Source organism: Otolemur garnettii, unplaced genomic scaffold (assembly GCF_000181295.1).
Source record: "Otolemur garnettii isolate 467f Iridium unplaced genomic scaffold, OtoGar3 scaffold00016, whole genome shotgun sequence".
Classification (NCBI taxonomy): Eukaryota; Metazoa; Chordata; class Mammalia; order Primates; family Galagidae; genus Otolemur; species Otolemur garnettii.
In genome coordinates, this window is record NW_003852411.1 from 24407042 (window position 1) to 24428834 (window position 21793).

A 21793-nucleotide genomic window follows, 5' to 3' on the forward strand; every position below is an offset into this window, starting at 1 on the left:
CCCAAGTAGCTGGGACCACAGGCGCCTGCCACAACACCCGGCTATTTTTTGGTTGCAGCCGTCATTGTTGTTTGGCGGGTCCAGGCTGGGGATTCAAACCCGCCACCTTAGGTGTACGTGGCTGGCGCCTTAGCCAGTTGAGCTATAGGCGCCAAGCTGTATGCCTTAGTTCTTTCCTCTACATATTCCCAACTCAATAAGGGTCCCATGGAATTTGGCAAAATCGTCATACTGTTGCTGACATTCTTAATGAGATTAGATAATTAGACACCCAAACCTCATTCTGAAGTTGTTGTGTTTCCCCAAAAGGCTCAATAATGACTGGAAAGGGGAATGAGACTAAAACTACGGGGTACAGGACATTTGGGACCTGATTTCTGGCCCCTGAATGAGGGATGTCGTGGGCTATAGGGAAGCAGGGATTAGGGCCCTGGGCTGCACCCCTCAGCTAGCTCTAGAAAGAAATTTCTTTCTAGAGCTCCCAGTTTTGTCTAGGGGAGGCCTGAAGCCTCCTAGGGTGATGACCAGCACTACTCCCTCCCTACAGCCAGGACAGAATCAGGGATTCTCTTTTTTTTTTAGATAGAATCTCACTCTGTTCCCAGGCTAGAGTGCAATGTCAGCCTAGTTCACAGCAACCTCAAGTGATTCTTCTACCTCAGCCTCCCAAGTAGCTGGAACTACAGGTGCCTGCCACCAGGCCTGGCTTATTTTCTATTTTTAGTAGAGATGGGGTCTCTCTTGCTCAGAGTTGCATAAAAGGTAGCAACAGGTAAGGGATTCTGCACTTACCTGAAGCTTTTCAATCAGAGGCGAGCTCTTCACTTTGATTTTAGGAGGGTGGCTGGTGTTGGGCGATTTCTGCAGAGCAAATGAACCAAAACCAGTGAGGTAAAGTTCTGGTTGGAGCCCAGAAGTCACAGGTGGAAGGAGAAGAGGAGAAGTTGGCTTCACCCCCTCATCACATAGTCCACCCAGCTCACAGGCCTGGGCAAGGTGGGCTCCTCTCTCTCACCTCCTCTCACCATGGCAAGGCCACTGGCATCTATGTGTCAGAGGCCAGGGCAGATATCCCTCAAGTAATGGCTTCCCAAAGGCCTCCTCTCCCAAGAAGAATGACCTTGTAATCATTCTGAAGGAAAGGTGTGTGGAGGGTGAGACCTTCATCTCATGACCTTCAACACTGTGAATCAACAACTGGAGGGAATTTCAAAGATAAAAGGCAGAAATGACCTTCTGTTTCACACAAACAAAACAAGAAACCACAGGCCAAGAGTGAAACCCGACAGAGGTACTATTGAAATTCCTCCTCTGAACTAATGATATTCTGGAAAATCCCACCACCAATGGCATTACTTATAAATTACTATCTCCCAAAACATTGAATATTTGTTTTAATCAGCAAACACCTGGTATCTAGTACATTCCAGGCATCGTGTGGGTTATGTAAGGATGAATATAATTTGGTCACTTCCCTCTAAAAGCAGTTGGCCAGTGGCTGACACGTGTGCTAGATAACCACACGTATGCTCAGTTGGAGATATTTTTGTGATGAATGTATGTCAGGAATCTCGTCTGCCTCAAGGTTCCCTATTATCTAAAGGTTGACTCCTGGTTCTATATAAAGTCTTCACAACCATGTGAGAATGATGACAATGACATGATGATGATGAAGAAAAAGGGGAAGATGCTGTTGGTGTTTTTGGACAAAAGGTAAGGCAGAGGGGAGATTTTCCTTCAGCTTAGCGACCAACATGTACCACTTGCCCCTTGCCCCCAGGGACTAATTTTACCTGAATCATAAGACAAAGAATTACACTGGTCTCAGAAATATTCTGGAGTATTTGTTGAGTGAGATGATTGCATTTTAGTGATGGAAGGAAGGAGACTCACTCAACTGAACTCCTTGTGAACTTTCCAAGCCCTAAGAGCATGGACTGGGACTCAGGAGACCCCTTCACATTCTAATTCTTGCTTTTGCAGGAGCCAGATTGATGCTCCTGGTTTGAGCCTCCTCTTCCAAGATACAAGTGGGGTAGAGAAAATGGTTCTAGGGACTCTTCCAGCCTGTGTGAGACATAGTCACTTTCAGACACATTCCCAGAGCATTATTTCTTTCTTTCTTTTTTTTTTTTTTTTAAAACAAATTCTCATTCTGTTGCCCAAATTAGAGTGCCATGGCATCAGTCTAGCTCATAGCATCCTCAAACTCCTGGGTTCAAGTAATCCTCCTGCCTCAGCCTCCTGACAGGTGCTCGCCACAACACTTGGCTAATTTTTCTATTTTTAGTAGAGATAGGGTCTTGCTGGTCTCGAATTCCTGAACTCAAGTGATCCTCCAATCCTTCTGTCTTAGTCTCCCAGAGTGTTAGGATTCCAGGTGGGAGCCAGTGAGTCTGCCCCTAGAGCAGTCTTTAAGGAGCCTTTTGTCTGTGGTGAGTACAAAGAGCCTCCAGCCCCAGCTGGGTTGTCTCTAGTTTTTGTGCTTTATAGCAAAATTTTACATGGGCTGGGGTTTTTGAAGATACTATTTTAGTAACTGCATCAATTTTACTGGTAAAATTTCACTTTACGTAACACTAAAAACTCTTCCCTTCCCCACCGGACCACTGGCTTTTGAAGGCAGCAGAAAATCAACAGACACTGCCCCTTAAGCATAGGACGGTACTGGGGACCCAGCAGATGCTCCAGAGAATCCTTATTCAGCAGGCTTTTTGGCACCAGGGACCAGTTCCACTGAAGACATGGACCAGCTTCATGGGAGCGTGCAACCTAGATCCACCTAGATTGTTCGCATGTGCAGTTTACAGTAGAGTTTGCATTCCTATGAGAATCTAGTGCCAGCACTGATCAGACAGGAGGCGGAGCTCAGTGGTGATGTGAGCAATGGAAAGAGGCTGTACATACAGATGAAGCCTCGCTTGCTCACTCACCCCTCACCTCCTGCTGTGTAGCCCAGTTCCTAACAGGCCGCAGACCAGTACCAGCAGGCAGCTCTTAACTCATTTCAACTGCAAAACAGAAACAACGAAAAATAGCCGTTGATGCCGTTCATGCAGTTCCTAGAACTGGCAGCAGGTGGCAGCGTTTCCTTTATGGCTTAACAAGGGGCTTCAGGCGTGAGGCTGGGACTAACACTGTCGTTGCACCGAGAAAAAAAACAGCCTTACGCTCTTATGTATGTATGCATGTATTTGTGCACCACGTGCGATAAAACGTGTAAATGTATTTCCACAGGGCCACCGAAATGAAACTGTTTAATCCATTTGCCACTAACCAAACTCACTGTTTTATTCCAGGGAATAAAACTTCCCCCACCTAGCCTCTATGATCTATCTATCCAGTTAGATCACACTTTGCAAATAAGGAAACAAGTTCAGTATGGTACAGGGACTTTGGACCAAGCCAGGGTTATCAGGGGGCAGCCTCACATTAAGCTCTGAATGGCCATGGCCTCAGCCTGATACACAGTTGCAGAGGCGCCAAGCCCAGAGGATGAGGGTTACAAGGAGAAGTTGATCCTCTGTAAGGAGAAGTTGTTGGTATTTATTTGGTGCATAACCCCGTGAAGCCTCAAATCATACTGTTAGCACTTGAAGAGACCAAACAAAACACTCAGTGTTTCACATGTGTATTCCTTGGAGTTCTCATCCCAGAATAAGACCGTTGTTTGGTGTGGACGGGGGTGAAGTAGGGTGGGGTATTCTAGGAGCAAATGGGACTCCAGATCTACCCTTCCCCATGTCACTTGACCAGAAGCAGCTATGAGTTTCTGCTTATAAGCTTTGGATTGACAAAAAGGTTCAAAAACTGATGATCTACTTGTTTCACTTATTCGATGAGAAAAGGCTTGGGCCAAGAGGTTTGCCTAAGTTCACATAGGTACCTGGTGTCTGTTGTCAATATGCTGGGCCCCTAAAAAGAGGGGAGAAAAAAAGAGGTAGTCGAAGCAGGATTTGGGCACTGCACTGTGTGTCTTTGGCTTGCTTGCTCTATTTGGGGGTTGGCCTCCCAGGCTGGATGATAGAACATGCAAATTCATTTCTGGCACAGATCATGACCACCGTGAAGGTTCCTGGGATGCTGAGACAGGGTGTGGAGAACTTACTCTCACAGCTACTCTGAGATAAATAAGGATAGGTGAATGTGCAGTCTGGGAGCCTATTAGTGGCTGTGATCCATGACACCAGAGCCTTGATTATGTTGGTAACATTTTCTATTTATATCTGAGGGCAATGAGGCCTCCTGTGTGCTCTGGTTTTCTTCCAGTGATCCTGAACAATAGCCAGCCTTCACAAGGACACCGTGGGACCTCGAGAACTCTTAGGGTATAATTCTGCTCTATGTGGATGTAGCCCCTCTTTCCAGGTGCCTTTTTCCTTCCTTGTTCCAAGGTCATCCAAGTTAGAACTAGGAATAAAACATAACTTCCCTGGCTCCTGAATCTGGTCTGTTCTTAATATAGGGTCCTTTTTTTTTTTTTTTTTTTGCTGAAATTCCCAGGCTTGAAAAATGGTGTTTCTGTCCCAGACAAATCATACAATAGGCTCAGTAGGAGAGATTAAGGAGAAGCCTAGTCTCCAAAGCAAAGTATTCAGGGAGCATTTAAGAAGAGATTCCTCCTTGAATCTGAGATGGAGAAATCCCCTACACAGATTCTGAGGTCTAAAAGTGTGAGTTTGGGACTCCTTCCGACAAAAAGGAGGAAGAAAACCCATAACCAGCGTCCTCTGAGCCCCAGCAGCAACAGCACTTACCTCCTCACCATTCTGGCCCAGCTCTACCTTGGGGGGGAACAGGGGGAGGGAACAGGGCGGTTTCCTTCTTGCTGGTTTACAGGCTGGCGTCTAGAGGGAGGTCACAGACGGACACACAGAGAGAAAAAGAGAAAGAGCTAATCAGGCAACAGGGAGGAAAAGAAAGGAAATGGAAGCTGGATTTAGAAATGTTTAGGGATTTAGGAATGTTGAGGGATGTTTAGGGAATTTTAGGAATGTTTAAGAATGGAGAGAGAGGATTGTATGTCTTTGGAACTGCCTACTTACTATTTAAATTAGTTCTATTTAACTATTCATTTTGACTTTCTGACTCTCCTCTCTTATTCCTTTCCTGCTAGAACATCCTCTTTTAGTTGAGAGTCATTAAACTAACATCTCAAAACGATATTGACATTCAGCTTTTGGGCAGTGCCAGGACCTTAGATCAATGCTATCTTCTTTATCCTTTATGACATCCCTATAGTGGCTACCAATTATATAAAGCTGATTTTTTAGATGAGGAAAAAAAAAGTGTAAAATAGTGCACCTAAGAAACAAGGCAAGGGGCCATGATTGACCTTCCTCCACCCTGGGATCCTCGCCCCTCCTCTCACTTCAGATGGGCTCCTCTCACTGGATGACTCCAGAAAATCTAGCCCAAATCCCTCTAAGCCTTTTCAATCTTTCCCCTGTTGGTCACTGCAGCCCTTTTCCTTCCTGATCCCTGGTTTCCCATCCAAATGCGCTTCCCTTCAGGTCCTCCCTTTCTCAATTTGGAATCTGGCCCAGTCTTGCCTTGCTCCTGATTCCAGGCTGAAGGGCAGCAGTGGGTGTGGGGACCTCTTTCTGCTGAACCAGTTGAGGCCTGGTGCAGCTGTGCAAGATCTAAGTCTGTATCGGGAGGATGCATCCGGATGAAAATGAATCCAAACTCCCTCTCTGACGGGCAGGCCTTTCAGCTCTCTGCCCATCCCTCCTTGCCAGAGGGGGAACCAGCATAGGCACGGAAGCAGTGGGACATTCCTGGCATGCAGAGGGACCCCTCTCTGGCTCCTCTTCCTAATTTGGTAATTATCAAGCCTTCTCCCTCCCCCTCCTCTGGGCCAGACCCAGACTTCCCTGGCTCCAGCCCCTCCCAGACGCAGATGCTCACAAGCCTCCCAACTCACCTCCTTGGCTCCAGCTGCCTGCTCCCGAAACCGTCCAGCCAGCTGGGCCACTGAGGGGGACGCGGAGTTGTCCACATTGGCGTTGGCCTCTGCCGGCCTTTCCTGGCAAATCAAGGAGGAGCAACAGTTAGTTAATCAGCAAACGTTCACTCAGCTCTTCTTTATGGCAGGTACCAGGTGCCGTGCAAGGCACTTGCTTTGTGGCTACGGGAAGGAAAGGAAGGCTGTGACAACTAGGCTCCTGCATTCAGAATCACCTGTCAACCACATTTAGTGAATGTCTATAATGTGCTCGGCCCTAGGTGTGGCTCTGGGAACCTGAGACAAATAAAACTTAGTCCTGTCTTGGAGGGGTGCCTGGGGATTATGGAGGCAGGACAGGCCAGATTTTCATTCCCCAAAGACCCTACTGGAAAAGGGCTGTATCAGCAACAGCGGACAAGTCTCCTTCCCTTATTCAGCACCTTCGAACAGCAAGGGCTGGCGAAATGAGAGAGAGGCCTTTATGGGTAGGAAATTAGGTGAGCAAATGCCCTTTATTGAACTTTTGACACATATATGTGACCTGTCTTCCCTACTTAATTGAGAGCCTTGGGCAAAGAAGTGTTCAGTGAGTATCTGTGAATGAACAAATAAATGACAGAAGAGCTGATAGCCTAGTGAGTAGGAGCCAGATGGCCCGGGTTCAACCACTGACTTGCTCCATCTCTTCCTAGCTTTGGGGCCCAGGGCAAATGGCTTTTTTAGCCTTGACAGAGATCACTGTAGCACATCATTTACATGGTTATTTCATGAATTAAGTGATTTACTATATATCCAAAGTGCTGAGGCAAGGCCTGGCTCATTGCAAGAGCTTGAGAAAAATGGCTGTGATTGTTACCAGCAGGGGAATCTCAGTTCAAAGTCATCAGTTTACTGTGGCCATGCCCTCAACAAGGTGCCTCCCGGTTCCCTGAAGAGGCCAAGATGCACCCCAGGACATTGTTCACTCCTATGCACCATTCGTCACCGAGTCAGTGATGCTAGAAATGGCCACCTTGCTTCTGCCTTGTTACTTGGGGGATATACAACCACTTGGTTTTAATAATGTTCTTTTATATCTCCAGTCCTAGAGACATTAGGCTTTTGGCTTTTGTCACCTTAATGATGGCATTTCTTGCTGGGACTGAGCACTCCTTCTACCACTTCTCACATCTAGGCTGATACTGGGAGGATCTGGCAGCAGTTTGAGAAAGTCCATCTCTGCCTCTGACGGGCCTCATGGCCTAAAAGACAGGACATGCTCCCCACCACCCCACCAGCACCGCTGTGCAGCCCCCCCCACACACACACACTCACTCAGTTCCATGGCCCCCCTTTTTTTTTATGCTAACAATGTCACCAAGCTTTCTTCTTCAGGTGCGCCCTCCAAAGTGAATGCCATTGGTTATTCTATGATGCTGTCCCCTTGGAGCAAGGGAGGGATGGATCCCCTCCCCATATCCTGCCAACCTCTGGCAGTGACGTTAAGCAAATGGGGACAAAGCTTCCAGAAGAAGGCTTTGTCTAGAGATGTGAAAGCACTGCCAAGACCTTGAATCTTCTGATCTGAGAATGGCTGTCCTGGAGGAAATGACAGGTGCCTCTTTCCTGCAGCCAATTTTAATTCAAGCTCATCTCCGTTCCAGCCTAAGCACCAAATGCTGACTCTGCATGAAGATATAAAAGAGTTCACTTCTATTCAAGACACCAGATTTCCCAGAGCCAGGGATTCTGCTGCCCCACTCTGGTTAGTTCAGGGATCACAAGACCTGCACCTGTCTGGCCTCACACTTGACATGTTGGGCAGTGGTCCTTGTCCTCCTGGAACAACACTGAGGCTTTAGGGACAGTGTGTGGTTAATGGAGCCGTAGCTGGCAAAGACGCTGGGCTGATCATTTTGTCCATCTGTCTAATTTCCTGCCCACATCACAGGTCAGTCTCCCTGCCTATGGCTATTTATTGCTTGGGTCCTGCTGACGGTGCACTTGACCTCAGATTCAAGGCGCCGATCACTGGCGGTGCAGGAAGGTCTATTCCAGTTAAAAATAGAACTGTATAGGAATCAAAAACTCCTCCCAAACTTCCCTGTCCCAAAACTGGGCTTGGCAAGGGGCTCAAAGTGAGAGAACTATGAGGCTTATGGAAGCATTTAGAGCTTAAAAGCTGGGTTGAAGGAAAGATGATAATATGTCTGAGTTTGTTTTCCTGGAGCCCAGTGAATGGATTTTCTTGGGTCTGTCTAAGGACTCCAGAGCTTGCTTAAGCCTGGCAAATCCCCTTACCACCAGCCTCTCTGCAGATGCTTCCCCGTGTTGTTGAAGACTGGTTGGTTACTGCCTTCTTCCCACTGGGCACAGTAAAACCCAGAGAGAGTGAGTAACTTGGCTAGAGTCACACAGGAGAAGCCAAATAGGATAAACTGTGAAACATTTGACTGCAACTCCTGATGACCCATCAGTGGGCATCAGTGAAGAAGTGCTGTCTGTGAGAGCTTTTGAAAAGTGTAAATGTGCTACACAAATCGCAACATCATGAGCCACTGGGTCGTGGAGGTAAATCGGAGGAAGCGTGGTCTGGGGTGGGGTGGGGGGCTGGTGACTCAGCCTGTTGGGCTGAATTTCTGCCTTGTAATGCTGGCAGGTACAGCTACTAACCTCCTCCAGTGGGTTCAATCCATGCCACCTCAGCTCTGGACCAGAGTCTTTCTCTCCATATTAAGGCCATATTCTCGACTATGTTCTTAGTTCTGAAAAGGCCTTCAGTGTCCCTCCCTACTCCCAGATTTTCCTGAGATCCCTCAGCCCCCCAGCATTAAATGTTCTTTCTCTGTTCCTGTGATGTTCATAAGGTCCTTAGCAACATAGCCTGAAACCTACGCCGTGTTCATCTACTGCTGGCCTTTTTTCCTCCTCCCCTTCAGCCTGGCCTGCTGGTGTCAGGGCCTGGGCACCTGCTCCCAGGGCCACCAACAGCCCCCACACTGACCCCTGTGGACCACACCTAGTTGTGGGTCTCTCCCTGCCAGCATCCACTCTCTGGGTCTTGGTCACTACTTTGACCTCAGCTTGTTCTTTCTTCCTGGGCCATTCTCCGTATCTTAAATCTGTTTCCTGGACTCATCCCTGTTTGTGTTGGACTCATCCCTGTTTGTGTGCTGCTGTAGTTCATACCTGTTTCTATAGATTTCAGGGCCTCTACTCCATTCTCCCGGGCCTGGTCTCTCTTGGCAAGCCCACCCTGCCACCACTCCAGCTGTGCCATGCCAGCTAGCTCAGAAACCATGCCTGGAGTTCCTTTCTGACTATGCCAAGGCCAGGAGAAAATCACCTCTGCTGTTTACTTTCCATTTCTATGGGACTTTCTTCTGAGAACTGAGGAGTCCCTGTGTCTAGATGGCTTGGAACTTCCCCCATGCCGTTGCCATGTTGAGTAAATACAATTTGGATGCTACTGGCCGTTCACATAATGAAAGCTTTGTGTACAGGCCAGGGTTGGGCTCTACCTACCTCCTATTTCTTCACCTCATCCTTGGCCCAATGTCTACATGTCTAATGGTCTCTGGGCCATGGTTTAGGGAAATCAGGCAGTGGGAAGGCCTTATCCGCTACAGCTCGAGAGGAGAAGAAATGAGAGGGCCTGGCGGGGAGCTGAGGATGCCTGGATCTCGGCTAAAAGGAAAGGTTTCTTGCTCACCAGAAACAGGCCGCCCAGAGCCTCAAAATATGCTAGCTTCCTCAGTCCGCCAGACGGCCATGCAGAGTGCTCACTTCCTCCAATGTGACCATGCTTACACTGTCACCTCAAAAGAATCAGCACAGACCCTCTCTGGGGTGCTGCAACAGCTCCAGAACCTTCTTTCACACCCCTCCCTTGCCCTAGCTCTTCGATTCACCCCCACGTCTCTCCATTACCATCCTGGGATGACAGAGAGGGCACTGGAGTGGGAACCAGGTAGGTCCACTTGACCAACCTGCCTACCCAGAGCACCTCCTATGTGGCAGGCACTGTCCTTATAGCAGCTGGTATGTTTGCTGTAATCTCTGCCTCTTCTAAAAGGGAACGCTGGAGCCCAGAGTTGCTAAGTAACTTGTTATTCAAGTTAGCAAGTGTGAGCATGAGAATTTTCTGGATTCTGAAACTCTAGCTCTTTCCACACCAACATGCTCTACTAACTCTACACCTTTACTAGAAAAGTTATCTTATTCAGTCTCTTGTCAATAATATTTCCCATTCTAGGCCTTGGGGCATGTCAGTGAATAAGACAGAGTTCCTGGTCCTCAGGAGCGGCTAGTCCAGGAACAAACACATGCACAGAGAAACTTCAATGGGAAAATGAAACAGGGCACTTTTTCCATGGGGATATGGGAAGACTGCTCTGTAGAGGGAGCATTTGAATTGAATCCAAGTTGGGGAAAAGGAGGAGGAAAATTGTTCAGAGCAGCAGCACCGATAGGAACAAAGGTTGAGGGACAGAAAAGAGAAGTGTGTCAGGCATATGCTGTGCACAGAGGGGGCAGGGAACGCGTGGGGTGGCCCGGGGACCTGGGCCCACAGTTTGTGTTTGATTCTGAGTGAGTCAGATGCCACTGGAGGGTTTCAAAGAGGGATGTGACCTGAATCTACATCAAGAGGCTGCCTGGAGGACAGTTGGGAGTGCGTGTAGAGAGGGCAGGAGGCGGAGCTGGCAGGGGTCCTTGGAGAAGTGCTGGTAGAGTGGACCAGGCTCACAGCAGGGGATGGGCTTTGGAGGTGGGTCCACTAGGAACCGCTGATGCACTGGGTATGGAGGGCAAGGGGAAATGAGGGTCGAGGACAACCCCTGGGAGTTTGCCTTGGGTAATGGGATGCTTGGGTACTTTCTCCTGTGCTGGGGAAGGTTTTTTGAGGGGAGAGATGTGGGTGGGGCTAGATGGGGAGTGAATAGTCCTTTCTTGGCTATGGAAGTTTGAAATGCCTAGTAAACATCCAAGATGGAAGCTGAATTTACACCCATGTCTGGAGTTCGGAGGCGAGTTCAGGCTGGAAACAAAACTTAGAGAGCCACTTGTTAAGATGGCAGGTGAACTCACAGGACTGCATAAAATCAGAGGCAGTATAGAGCAGGGAAGAGAAGAGGACACAGACTGGACTTGGGGTTGTCTGTTCACACTGAGGTGCCTTTCATCCACAAAAGCGAGGGGACCCATTCCTGGTATCCTAACAGGAGCTGCAAAGACCCTTTAGTGTAGATTGCAGATGGGATGAGTCAGGCCCAGAAGATTTCTTTGGCCAAAAGACAAGATAAGAAATCCTGAATGTCACACCTGAATGCTGTGTCCCCCATCCATGCTGTTGGGTCATTCATTCATCCTTTCTTGAGCTTCCCTAGACATGGTGGATTTCCCTGGGATAAAAGTGATGGTCCTCAAGGAGTGAACAGCCTTTTTGAGGGGAGGGAGGAAGGTAGAAGAGGCAGAGAAGAAGAGCAACAACAAACAGATAAGACAGAAAAATAGAAACAGGCATATGTGAACAAACACGTGTGATCAAATAGTTCACATAAGACCAAAAACAATCAAGTCCCAGAAATCTCCTGCATATCCGCTCGTAGGCTTTGTGGACTGAAGTGGCAGGTCCTTGCCTCTGCAGCTCTCACCCTGGGAGAACAGCATGAGGTGTCTGCTCGCAAAAAGCACCCACAGGCACTGACCCTGGGTACCTGTCTCCATTTGGGACCTCCAGGGCTTCCGATTTCTTCCTAGGACTTGGTGTTGCAAGGACTGGGTGCTGCAACCCAGGGACACACAGGGGAACATAGTCCTGATGGCTTTGGTGGTTTTAAAATCAGCATAGTCCATGGCTGCAGATGTCTGGGAGGGTCCTCCAGGTAGGGCTCAGCACGTTTAGTGGTGATGACACAGGCATGGTCAGTATCTGGGTCAATTCCCAGGTAGCAAAAGCCAAGGGGAGGGGATAATAGAAAGAGGAGAGGGAGATGCTCACTGAGTGTCATTATAGTGATAGGACTTTATCAATGTCACCTGGCAGATGATGTGTGGGAAATTTCTCTCTAAAACCTGGTAACTGTCATACAAGCATAAGGAAAGAAATTATTTTGAGTCTGGTGGGGGTGGGGCTGCGTGGAGAGGATATAAATCAGAGAGACAAATTCAGAGTCAGATCCCGGCCTCGGTCTTCTCATATAGGTTGGGTATGAACCCCTCAGGGTCTCAGTTTCCTTGTCTGTAAATGAGGTTATCTGACATCCATTAGCCTTTGCTCCCAAGATGCAAGCAGGCATCCTGTTGTCTGACAGCTATACCAGCCTTCTTCCATGGCCAGCAGGAAATAGGCCAATAAGCCCAGAGTCCCAATAAGATTCAGAATTAGCCTTGTCCGTCCCAGGCAGGGGACACTGATGTTTTACAAAGTAGCATAGAGCTCAGGTTCTGAGCCAGACTGCCTAAGTTCGAATCCTGGCTCTGCACTTACCAGTTCTGTGGCCTTGGAAAAATTACCTAACTTCCCTGTGCCTCAGATTGCCTATCTGTAAAATGGGGATGATAATGATAGCACTTATGTTATAAGGTCATTGGAAGTATTTAATGAATGTGGGATGCTTAGCACGGGCTGGCATGTAAGAAGTGTTAGATAATTGTTATCTATCACTGAATGTTGCCTACAGGTCTATCAGCTCCTCCTGAAGGATGTCCAGGATACCACCTGATCTCTTGTCCCTCCACTCCCTCTGGGCTACAGAAGTCCCAGGCAGAATGCAGTTGGCTAAGGTGTGTTCCCCACAGATTCCAGTTATTCTTTGCTCAAGAATGGGACGTCTTGACTCAGCCATTTTGGTGGACTATTTTATTATCAAGGTAGGAGGTTAACAGACACTCTCACCCCATCCCTGAACTCGTATCATACTTTAGAAACTGGTGTGCATGGTATCTAGCAACTAAAAAATAAATGAGGCTAAGTTTAATTTTATGGCTCTGAGGGTCATGACCTAGGTCTTGAATAACCTTTGCATCCCAGCTGTCCAAAGCTCTGTGTCAAATCAAACAGCTGAATGAAAACATGAAGTCCATGTCCATTCAGAGGATGGAGACACAAAATGCGACACCGCCATATTAGGAAATGGTTTCCAGCTATAGAAAGGACTGAGGCTCTAATTTATACTAAACCAGATGACCCTAGAAAACATCATGCTAAGCGAAAGGAGCCAGCCCCGAAAGACCATGTGTCCTATGATTCCATTCATGGGAAGTGTGCAGAATGGGCGAATCTACAGAAACAGGAAGTAGGTGAATAGTTGCCTAGAGAGGATGAGAAGACAAGGGGAGAGATAGCTGACGGGTGTGGGGTTTATTTTTATTCAGATGATGAACATGTTCCAAAATTGATTGGGATGATAGTTACATATGTCTGTGAATATACTAAAACCCATTTCATTCATACTTTAAATGGGTGACCTGTATGGTTGGTACGTTGTGTCTCAATAGAACTGTTATTTTAAAAAATGTCATCCGTTAGTTCATGGGTAGGAGTGGCCAAAGCAGAGAGACTAGCTTTGTTTCTGTCCTTCCTCCTGTCTTCCCCTCCCCCAGCATCCTCCACCCCCAGGTTTTGCCCTTCCCTGACCCAGCATGCCTTGCAGCTGCAGACACCTCTAAGACATCTTCCAACGTGAGGCCAGGAGAGCTTACAGATCTGGGAAGAAAACAGGATGAGTTTGGTGTCAAGTGCCAATGGAGGGTCTGACACTTAGGAGCACTCAGTCTATGATTATTCATTTATTCATTCATTCCATGACCATTTATTGAACACCTATATAAATATGAAGTTTCATAGTCTTGGCATTCAAGGAACATCTAGTCTAGTTGAAAGACAGATTGGTAATAAAACAATATAAAAGCCCCTTGCTGTAGTTGAGAAATTTATAGCGCTGCAGTAGAAGCTTAGAGGGAGGGGCACTTAATCTGTCTGGGTGAATGGAGGAAAGTTTCACAGAGAAAGTGATGCTTAAGCAGAATCTTGAAGGATGAGTAAGTGATTGCGTAAGGTGGGAGTGAGGGGGCTGGGGGAGGGCACGTTCCAGGTACAGGGACTGGCTGGCACGTGGGAAGTGCCAAAAGCATGGAAGAGCATGATGTCTTTGGGAAACATTAGTTCAACATAGTCTAAGTAACAAGTGAGACAGAAGAGAGGTAGAAAAATGGAAAGATTTGGCTTGTCTTGAGAAAGGCGTATCTAAGTTTGAATTCAGGCTCCAGAATGTATTAGCTGCATAGATGACCTTGGGAACATCACTTGACTTCTCATCATCTGTAAAATCGGGTTGGCAACACCTCTGTCACTGCACTGTGATGAGGAGTATCTAGGAGGATAACAGCCCTCAGAGCCAGCGTGGTGCCAGCTCAGACCTCATGTTCCCTCTCAGCACCTGGGGAGTCCTCAGTGAAGGCTGTTACACTCGGGCTGTGCTACAACATGCAAGCTTTCTTCCTTGGGCTAGAGTGACCAGGAAGTTACATGATTTACTGTTTAGAAGAATTGCTCTGAGAGTAGACACCATAATAACGTGTGTTTCAGTCCATTCTAGGGAACTCAAGCTATTGGAGGGAATCTGCTGCTACCCTTGGAAGACGGTACTATTAAAAAGAAGAATGTGGTGGTGGTATCATCTTTTTCCTCCTCTCCTCCTTCTCCTTCTGATTATATTGTTGTAAGTTTATATGCTCGCCTACCCAAATGCAGGGAGGTCCCGAGCATGGTCTTGCATCCATAGCCTTCCTTTTGTGTGACTTTGGTTAAGATACATGAGCTTTTGGAGCCTCAGCTTCCTCATCTGTAAAATGGGAATAATACCTGCATTGCCTTCCTTATGGGAGAGTCATGAGGATCTAAGGACACAGTGAATGAAAGCATACTCACTAAGAGGTACACAGAGGACAGGGTGAGTATGGTCTACGGGTTACTGGGGAACAGGGACAATTAAGCAAGTATTTAAGGTGTGTTAGGTTAGTCAGTATGGTGGGCAGAATATTGGCCTCCAAAGATGTCCAGATAATAAACCCTGAAACCTGTGTATGTCAGGTTAAACAGCAAAGGGAAATGAAGGTTGCAGATGGAATTAAGGTTGCCAGTCTGCTGATGTTAATACAGAGATTATTTGGGTGAGCCCTATGTTCTGATGAAGGCCTTAGAAGTGGAAAAATATGGCAGAAGAGTGAGAGTCAGAGTGATGGCAGGTGAGAAAGACTCAACAAACTAAAGCTGGCTTTGAAGATGGAGGAAGGGGACGCAGACCAGAAAAATGCACGCAGCCATTAGAAACCAGAAAGGGCAAGAAAATGGCCTCTCCCCAAAGGCCTCCAGGAGAAATGCAGCCTGCCAACAACTTAAGTTCCATGAGACCCAATTTGAACTTTTGACCCCTAGAACTATAAGATAATAAGTTTGTGTTACACGTGCACAAGCCATTAAGTTGGCGGTCATTTGTTATTGTGGCCATGGGAAATTAATTAATTCAGGTACTCAAGTATTTACCAGCATCCACTATGCGTCCTGAGAGCACAATGGTGAAGAAGAAAAGGCCTTGCTTTTCACTGGAGCGCTCATTCCAGCGGGGAGGGAGAGGAATTGAACAAATGAGCAAGTGAACGCACGGTGCATGAGTGCACAGGATGGCAATGTGACGGAGAGCCACTGGGTGTTGACCATGACCTCTGAGGGGCGGTGGAGGTGACACGGAGCTGAGGCACTGTGTTCATGGAAGGACAGGGTGAAGGGCACAGCAGGGGCACCCAGCCTGGCCAGAGGTACCCGTGAAGGCTTGCAGGGGGAAGTGCTAACCTGGCCAAGCTTGAAGGGTGAGCAGAGCTGCTCATTCCTTTGTGAAGACTTCAAGGCCGGAGCCTTAGGGAGTAACAAGATGCTCCTAGGTCTGGTATAGGGCATCCTAGCAGAGTGCAAGATGAGGCTGCAGAGGAACAGAGGCCACAGGGTGAAGGACCCCTAAGTTAGGCTGCCATTCTAAGGACCATTCAAAGTCATTGGGCAGTTTTCAGCAAAAAAGCAAAGCCATCCTATTTATTTTGCAAGCTCCCTCTGGCTGCAGTGTAAGAAGTGTAACAAGCAGTCGGGCCAGGGGTGGGGAGTAGGGAGGCAGGAGGCAGGTAGACCAGCTGGGGGCCACTGCTAAGGTCGTGGATGGCAGAAGATGAGATGTTGACAACCACACTGCCTCCCGTGGAGGATGAATCCTGGCTCCAAAAGATCTCATCAGCAGCCTGAGCTTCTTGTTGGGCCTGAGTCTGCCCAGGGGAACATGAGCTACATTTGGGAAGAGTGAATGTTGGGGAGAGCTGAGACATGAACACAGGCCCGCCTATTCTGAGGTGAAGTGGCAAGTAAGGAGGAAACCTCCGGCAGGAGGATGTCTGAAAGGACTGCGGTGATCAGGAATCTCTAATCCTTAATTTACAGTTGTTAGCTGTGTGGTGTCAGCATGACCCCTTCCTGTAATCCACAAGGCTTCAGTAAAGTTCTCCTGCATGCAGCAGCCCCTTATTTAATATTTGCAGGTGCTTTTTATAGGGGGAAGAGTGAGAATCCACAGCCTCTGTGGCCCCCATTTGTGGGGTTAAGGTATTGCTTCAAGAGGTAAAGTTTCCTGGTTCTTCTACTCAATAGGTGTTTTTTTTTTTGATGGAGTCTTTTTATGGTAAAATACACATGACATAAAATTTACCATTTTACAGTGTACAACTGACTGGTATTAATTACATTCACAGTATTGTGCAACCACTGTCACCAGCTAGTAGCAGAACTTTCCTCACTAGGTATTGAGTCCCCACCACACGTCAGACATGAAGCAGGCTCTAGGGGTTCCTGAGAACAGAGCAGGTGAAGCTCCCACCTTCTAAGAGAATGGAGGAGGAAGATTCAACAGAGGCAGAGAACTGGGCCCAGGGGTGACCGTGAACATCTAAGACCATCTAAGAATGAGGAGATATTTTCCAGATGGCTTGGATCCATTGGGTTGGAGCCAATATTCTGCTGACCTTAGGAATCTTTGAAACTAGAGGGGATGGTAGCCTGGACTGTGGTGCACTTCGTGGAGAGCACATCATTAATAGGACTCAAAAGCAATTTAGGAGGAAGGTTGAATTGGTGATTGACCGGGTAGGTGCGGAGAGGAGTCAGGGTGCTGGCCAGATTCTCAGGTCTGGCTTCTGGGGAGACAGGGGCGTCATTTATAGCTCCGAGGAGCCCAGCAGAGGAGTAGGACTGGGAGGGAAGCAGGGAGAGATGGCGAGTCACGGGAAGAGCGCTCATAAAGGGCAAGTGGCCAGAGCAGAGGGCCTGGGCTTTTTGGAGTCAGATAAAACCAGGGCTGAATCTTGGCTTGTGTTACAAGGTGATGGCAGAGCCAGAAGACAGGCAGGAATGCCTGCAAAGGAGATGGAGAGGGGGCTGGAGGAGGAGGCAAAAGCCAGCCACCCCCCTGGGGGTGATACACTGTCATTTTTCTCTCCTCTTTCCTGCCCCCACCAGAGGCCACACAGAGGCAGAGGAGCAGATTGAGTTCAACCTACTCCATCTGGCAGCCTCTGAACCATTTTTCTTCTTTTCTTTTTTTAGGGCAAAGGGGAACAGGGGGACAGAAGTGCATCTTCACAGGTGGCAGGGGTCAGCTAGGTGGATTTGCTCACGCAGGCGAAAAATAATATACAATTTGTTATTCTCCAAAGTTCAGAAACTCCCTGCCCTGTGTTACTCTCACATTGGCGAGTCTAATAATAAACATGATTTCGCTGAGAGCTCCTCTGAGTCTGAAGGGTGGTGTTGGCTCCAGGGAGCTCAGGGTGGCCTGGGGTCCAGGGTGTGCTGCAGCACCCGGAGCTCCACATAAACACTCGTGGCTGGCGGCCACTCCTGCTTCTCCAGTGGGAGTCGAGTGACAGTGTGTTCGTGCATGTGTGTGTGCCTGTATGTGTGTGTGCGTGCATGTGTGTGTGCACGCGCGCCTGGGGCCTAGGGCATTTGTCCTTCAGGCCACAGCAGAATGCCAAGGCACACCTTCTAAGATTAGAACAAGTTTCCCAAGGACCCGGCCTGCCTCCCAGTCAGCTGTAGCCTCTCTTGTTACACAGCCTTCCCTCCCCACCTCCCCCACGGTCTGGAGCAAGCACAGCCCAGGAGCTGGACTCTTAGCAGGGAACCCTCCAGCACGCTCGTTGGTTGTATCCTTTGGTCCTTGCCCTTGGAAACCTCATGCAGGGGTCCTGGAGGGAGAGAGGACCATCACCCTGCACCTGAGTTGTGGATCCTGGTCACATGCGGGAGAAATCTATAGTAATACTTCCAGTAACTGCAATGTCCAGAGCAGCCGCCATGAGCTGGGCCCTCTATGTGTCAGGTCGCATTTAGTGTGAGGGGCTGATTTTATCAGCCCTGCTTGGCTGAGGAAACTGAGGCACAGAGAGGTTAATTACCTTGTTCAAAGTTGAACAGAGTGAGTGGTAGTGGGAGTGTTCTCCGGAGTCACTCTGGGGTATTTTCTCGGAACTTCCTCATGTGCCTCATAAGGGAACAGTTTTGTGTAAGCAGAAAGGAGGAAGGGGGTAAGGGCTACACTGGAGACCAGAGAAGGCCCTGCCTGCTGCATACAGACGCGATCGCTGAGGGTTGCCAGGCTCTTTCCCAAAGGGTCAGGACTGGCCAGCAAGTGATAGGGCAGGCAGGTTCAAGCATGCCCAGGGTACAGCTGAGGCTTGTCCTAATGAGGCCTTGGCTCTCATTAGCAAGGCAATGGCAGAGCAGGAAGCTGGGAAGAAAGATGGGCCGTTTCCACTTTAATCAATTGCTTTCTGCACTGATGGTCTTATACATAAAAGATGACCACTTGATCAATTTGCCAGTTACTAGTTGGCCGTGATCCCTTGAAAATTCCAGATAAGAAGGCTTCATAAATCAAGGTGCTTCCAATATTTTGAAGTCACTGAGTCATTAGACTATTAGCAAACATGCAGAAATATTCTTATGTGTACCATTCACTTCTCTGATCCTTGATTGTACTTGGGATTAATATATGGGGCAGTGTCCAGTGTGGAGACAGGAACATTTGTTCATTCTTACAAATGAATGAACTCACAAACCTGTTTAGCTACATTTGCAAAACTCTAGAAAAGACTCTCTGGGAGCCTAGCTAGACAGGGGACACGATATGAAAAACTGACCCCTGAGCTTCCATCAAGCCCTGACACTTCTAGCAAACCTTGTGTGAAGCTGTTGGTATTCACCCTCCCCCACTCTATCCTGGTAGAACTGGATGCTCCCCCTGTTCATTTTATCTCCAGGCCCTGCACCTGGTGCTCAGGGGTATAGCAGTGAACAGAATGAAACAGGCCCTTTCATAACGGAGGGTACAGTCTAGTCAGGGAGACATACGTTCAACAACCATCATTATTTTAACCCCACTTCCTTGTTCATTATGGTAATAAATGCCGCAGAGCAAAAGCATTCTAGGAGAGCATGTGGTAAGGCAACCTGCCCCAAAGATGTGACATTTAAACTGAGGTAAGTAGAGTGATCCAGGCAAAGTGTGAGGTTTGAGATGGGGGGAAGTGGAGTGCAGGCAGAGGGAGCCAAGAGCATTTCAAGTAGAGTTTACACAAAAAGGAGGTGGTTGAAGAACTGAAAGACGGAGGCTTTTGTGGCTGGAACTCAAAGAGCTTTTAAAATACCCAAAGTTTTGCAAGGTTTTCTCCTGCTATAAGCCTTGAGAGCAGAGACCCCCATATTCTTCATGGCCCCATCCCCTGTCCCCTAGCCTAGCCCATAGCAGGTACTCAGTAAATGCCAGTAAATGAATGAAACTGAGTCACGTCTCAGTAATCCAACACCACTGGGCCAGCGTTGTGAGGGCTTAATAAATATAGATCAGGACTTTGAGGTGAAATGGAAACAAAGTTCAGCCGAGGATACCAGGCTTGAATATTTTCATGAAGCTCCAGTGACTCCTCCAAGATCATTGGCAGAGCAACCAGAGAGCAAAGAATGAGACCTCCTTCTGTCAGAGCCATTTCCCAACAATCTGAGTCTCCTGCCTCTGTTTGGAACTATGTAATCAATTATAAATTTGTATTCCACTTGGTGGGTACCTGTCTTCTCCAGTTTTAACAGAACGTGACATATCTAAAAGAAATTATACTTAAAATGTGTCCAATTCTTTATCTAGAATAATTGAATATTTCTATCAGCTGCTTGGTATTTTCAGATTCATTTTGTCAAGGAGAAAACTGAGGGGAAAAAAGTATGGCCCCCTGAAATCAATGTCCAATGGTGTCTGCCCCAGGATCTGAAGTCTAAGTTTCTAGTCTGGTCTCAGTGGCAGTCTTTGGTCACCACAGGGAGGCTCCAGGCCTCTGGGCCCCTTCCAAGAGCTCTGCTGCTGCCCAGCGGTGCTGAAGGCAGGAGCCTGTAGCCTCTGATACATCAAGAGGGTCCCACTGAAAGCACAGGACAGGCTCTCCCTTCCCTTGAAGCCTACTCAGCTGCAGTGGGACCAAAAGAATCTTAAAGGTACTTTTGTCACCCTCCTCCAAAAAAAGGAAAATAAAAACCACCAAAACCACCCAGCTAAGTTGAGTTGCTTCACTTAAATTGGGTTTATAGAGCAAAGCAGCTGGCGTCCCACCATGAAAAGGAGAGACTGGGAAGGATGGAGAATTTAGTGTTCAGCCTGCAGAGGCTTGCTGGTGTGTGTGGCCATTTCTTTTCCACCTGCCATCTCCTCTTGGGCCTGAGGCTGATTCATGGGTAATTTCCCTTCTAGGGGCTGATGCAAAGTCCTCCATGGGTTCAGACCTGTATGGGGAAGTGACTGTGGCTGCTCAAATCCCCGTCTGCACCCAGCATCATCAGCACACTTCACGATTCTATCTACACCTGCTACCGCTGCTCAAATGTCCCTCTTTAGATATTGCTGAATTAGTGATAGTGGCCGTTTGTCATGCATTTTTCTCAACAGTAATAAAACAGCTAATTTTCCGGATGTTTATTGTGCTAGGTACTATGCTAAGATTACCTCATTTAATCCTCACAACATCTCAGTGACATGGGCTTATAATTATCTCCATTTTATTGGTGAGAGAATTAAGACTTGGAGGGTTAAGGCCGGGTGCAGTGGCTCATGCCTGCAATCATAATCCTAGCACTCTGGGAGGCCAAGGTGGATGGATCGCCTGAGCTCATGAGTTCAAGACCAGCTTGAGCCAGAGCGAGACCCCATCTCTAAAAATAGCCGGGCATTGCTGCGGGCGCCTGTAGTCCTAACTATTCAGCAGGCTGAGGCAAGTGGATCATTTGAGCCCAAGAGTTTGAGGTTGCTGTGAGCTATGATGCCATAGAACTCTACCATGGTGACAAAGTAAGACTCTGTCTCAAAAAAAAAAAAAAAAGACTCATAGGGTTGAAGTAACTAGTCCAAGGTTGCAGAGCTCTTGACGGGAGATCTGGCATTTACTCTCAGATGGTCTACTAAAGCCTGTACTGCAAGACCGTGCTGCCCCCAGCGGCAAAACCATTTGGGAATTTACATTTGGGGGTTAAAACATGCTCATTGACTTTCTTTTTTCTTTTCTTCTTCTTTTTTTTCTGAGACAGAGCCTCAAGCTCTGGGTAGAGTACCGTGGCATCACAGCTCACAGCAACTTCCAACTCCTGGGCTCAAGCGATTCTCCTGCCTCTGCCTCCCAGGTAGCTGGGACTATAGGCACCCACCATAACACCTGGCTAATTTTTGGTTGCAGCCATCATTATTGTTCGGTGGGCCCAGGCTGGATTTGAACCTACCAGCT

At 47.9% G+C, this 21793-nt stretch overlaps 1 protein-coding gene across 1 annotated transcript in view; it reads right to left on the reverse strand.

Moving 5' to 3' along the window:
- The window catches only part of RCSD1 (RCSD domain containing 1), a 66941-nt gene that overhangs the window by 13348 nt on the left and 31800 nt on the right, over nucleotides 1-21793 (reverse strand). The window contains exons 2-3 of the mRNA XM_023510787.1: nucleotides 5927-6028; nucleotides 793-861 (exon numbers count right to left, since the gene is read on the reverse strand). Of these exons, the coding sequence (XP_023366555.1) occupies nucleotides 793-861; nucleotides 5927-6028 (171 nt within the window). The remainder of the gene's footprint in view (nucleotides 1-792; nucleotides 862-5926; nucleotides 6029-21793) is intronic.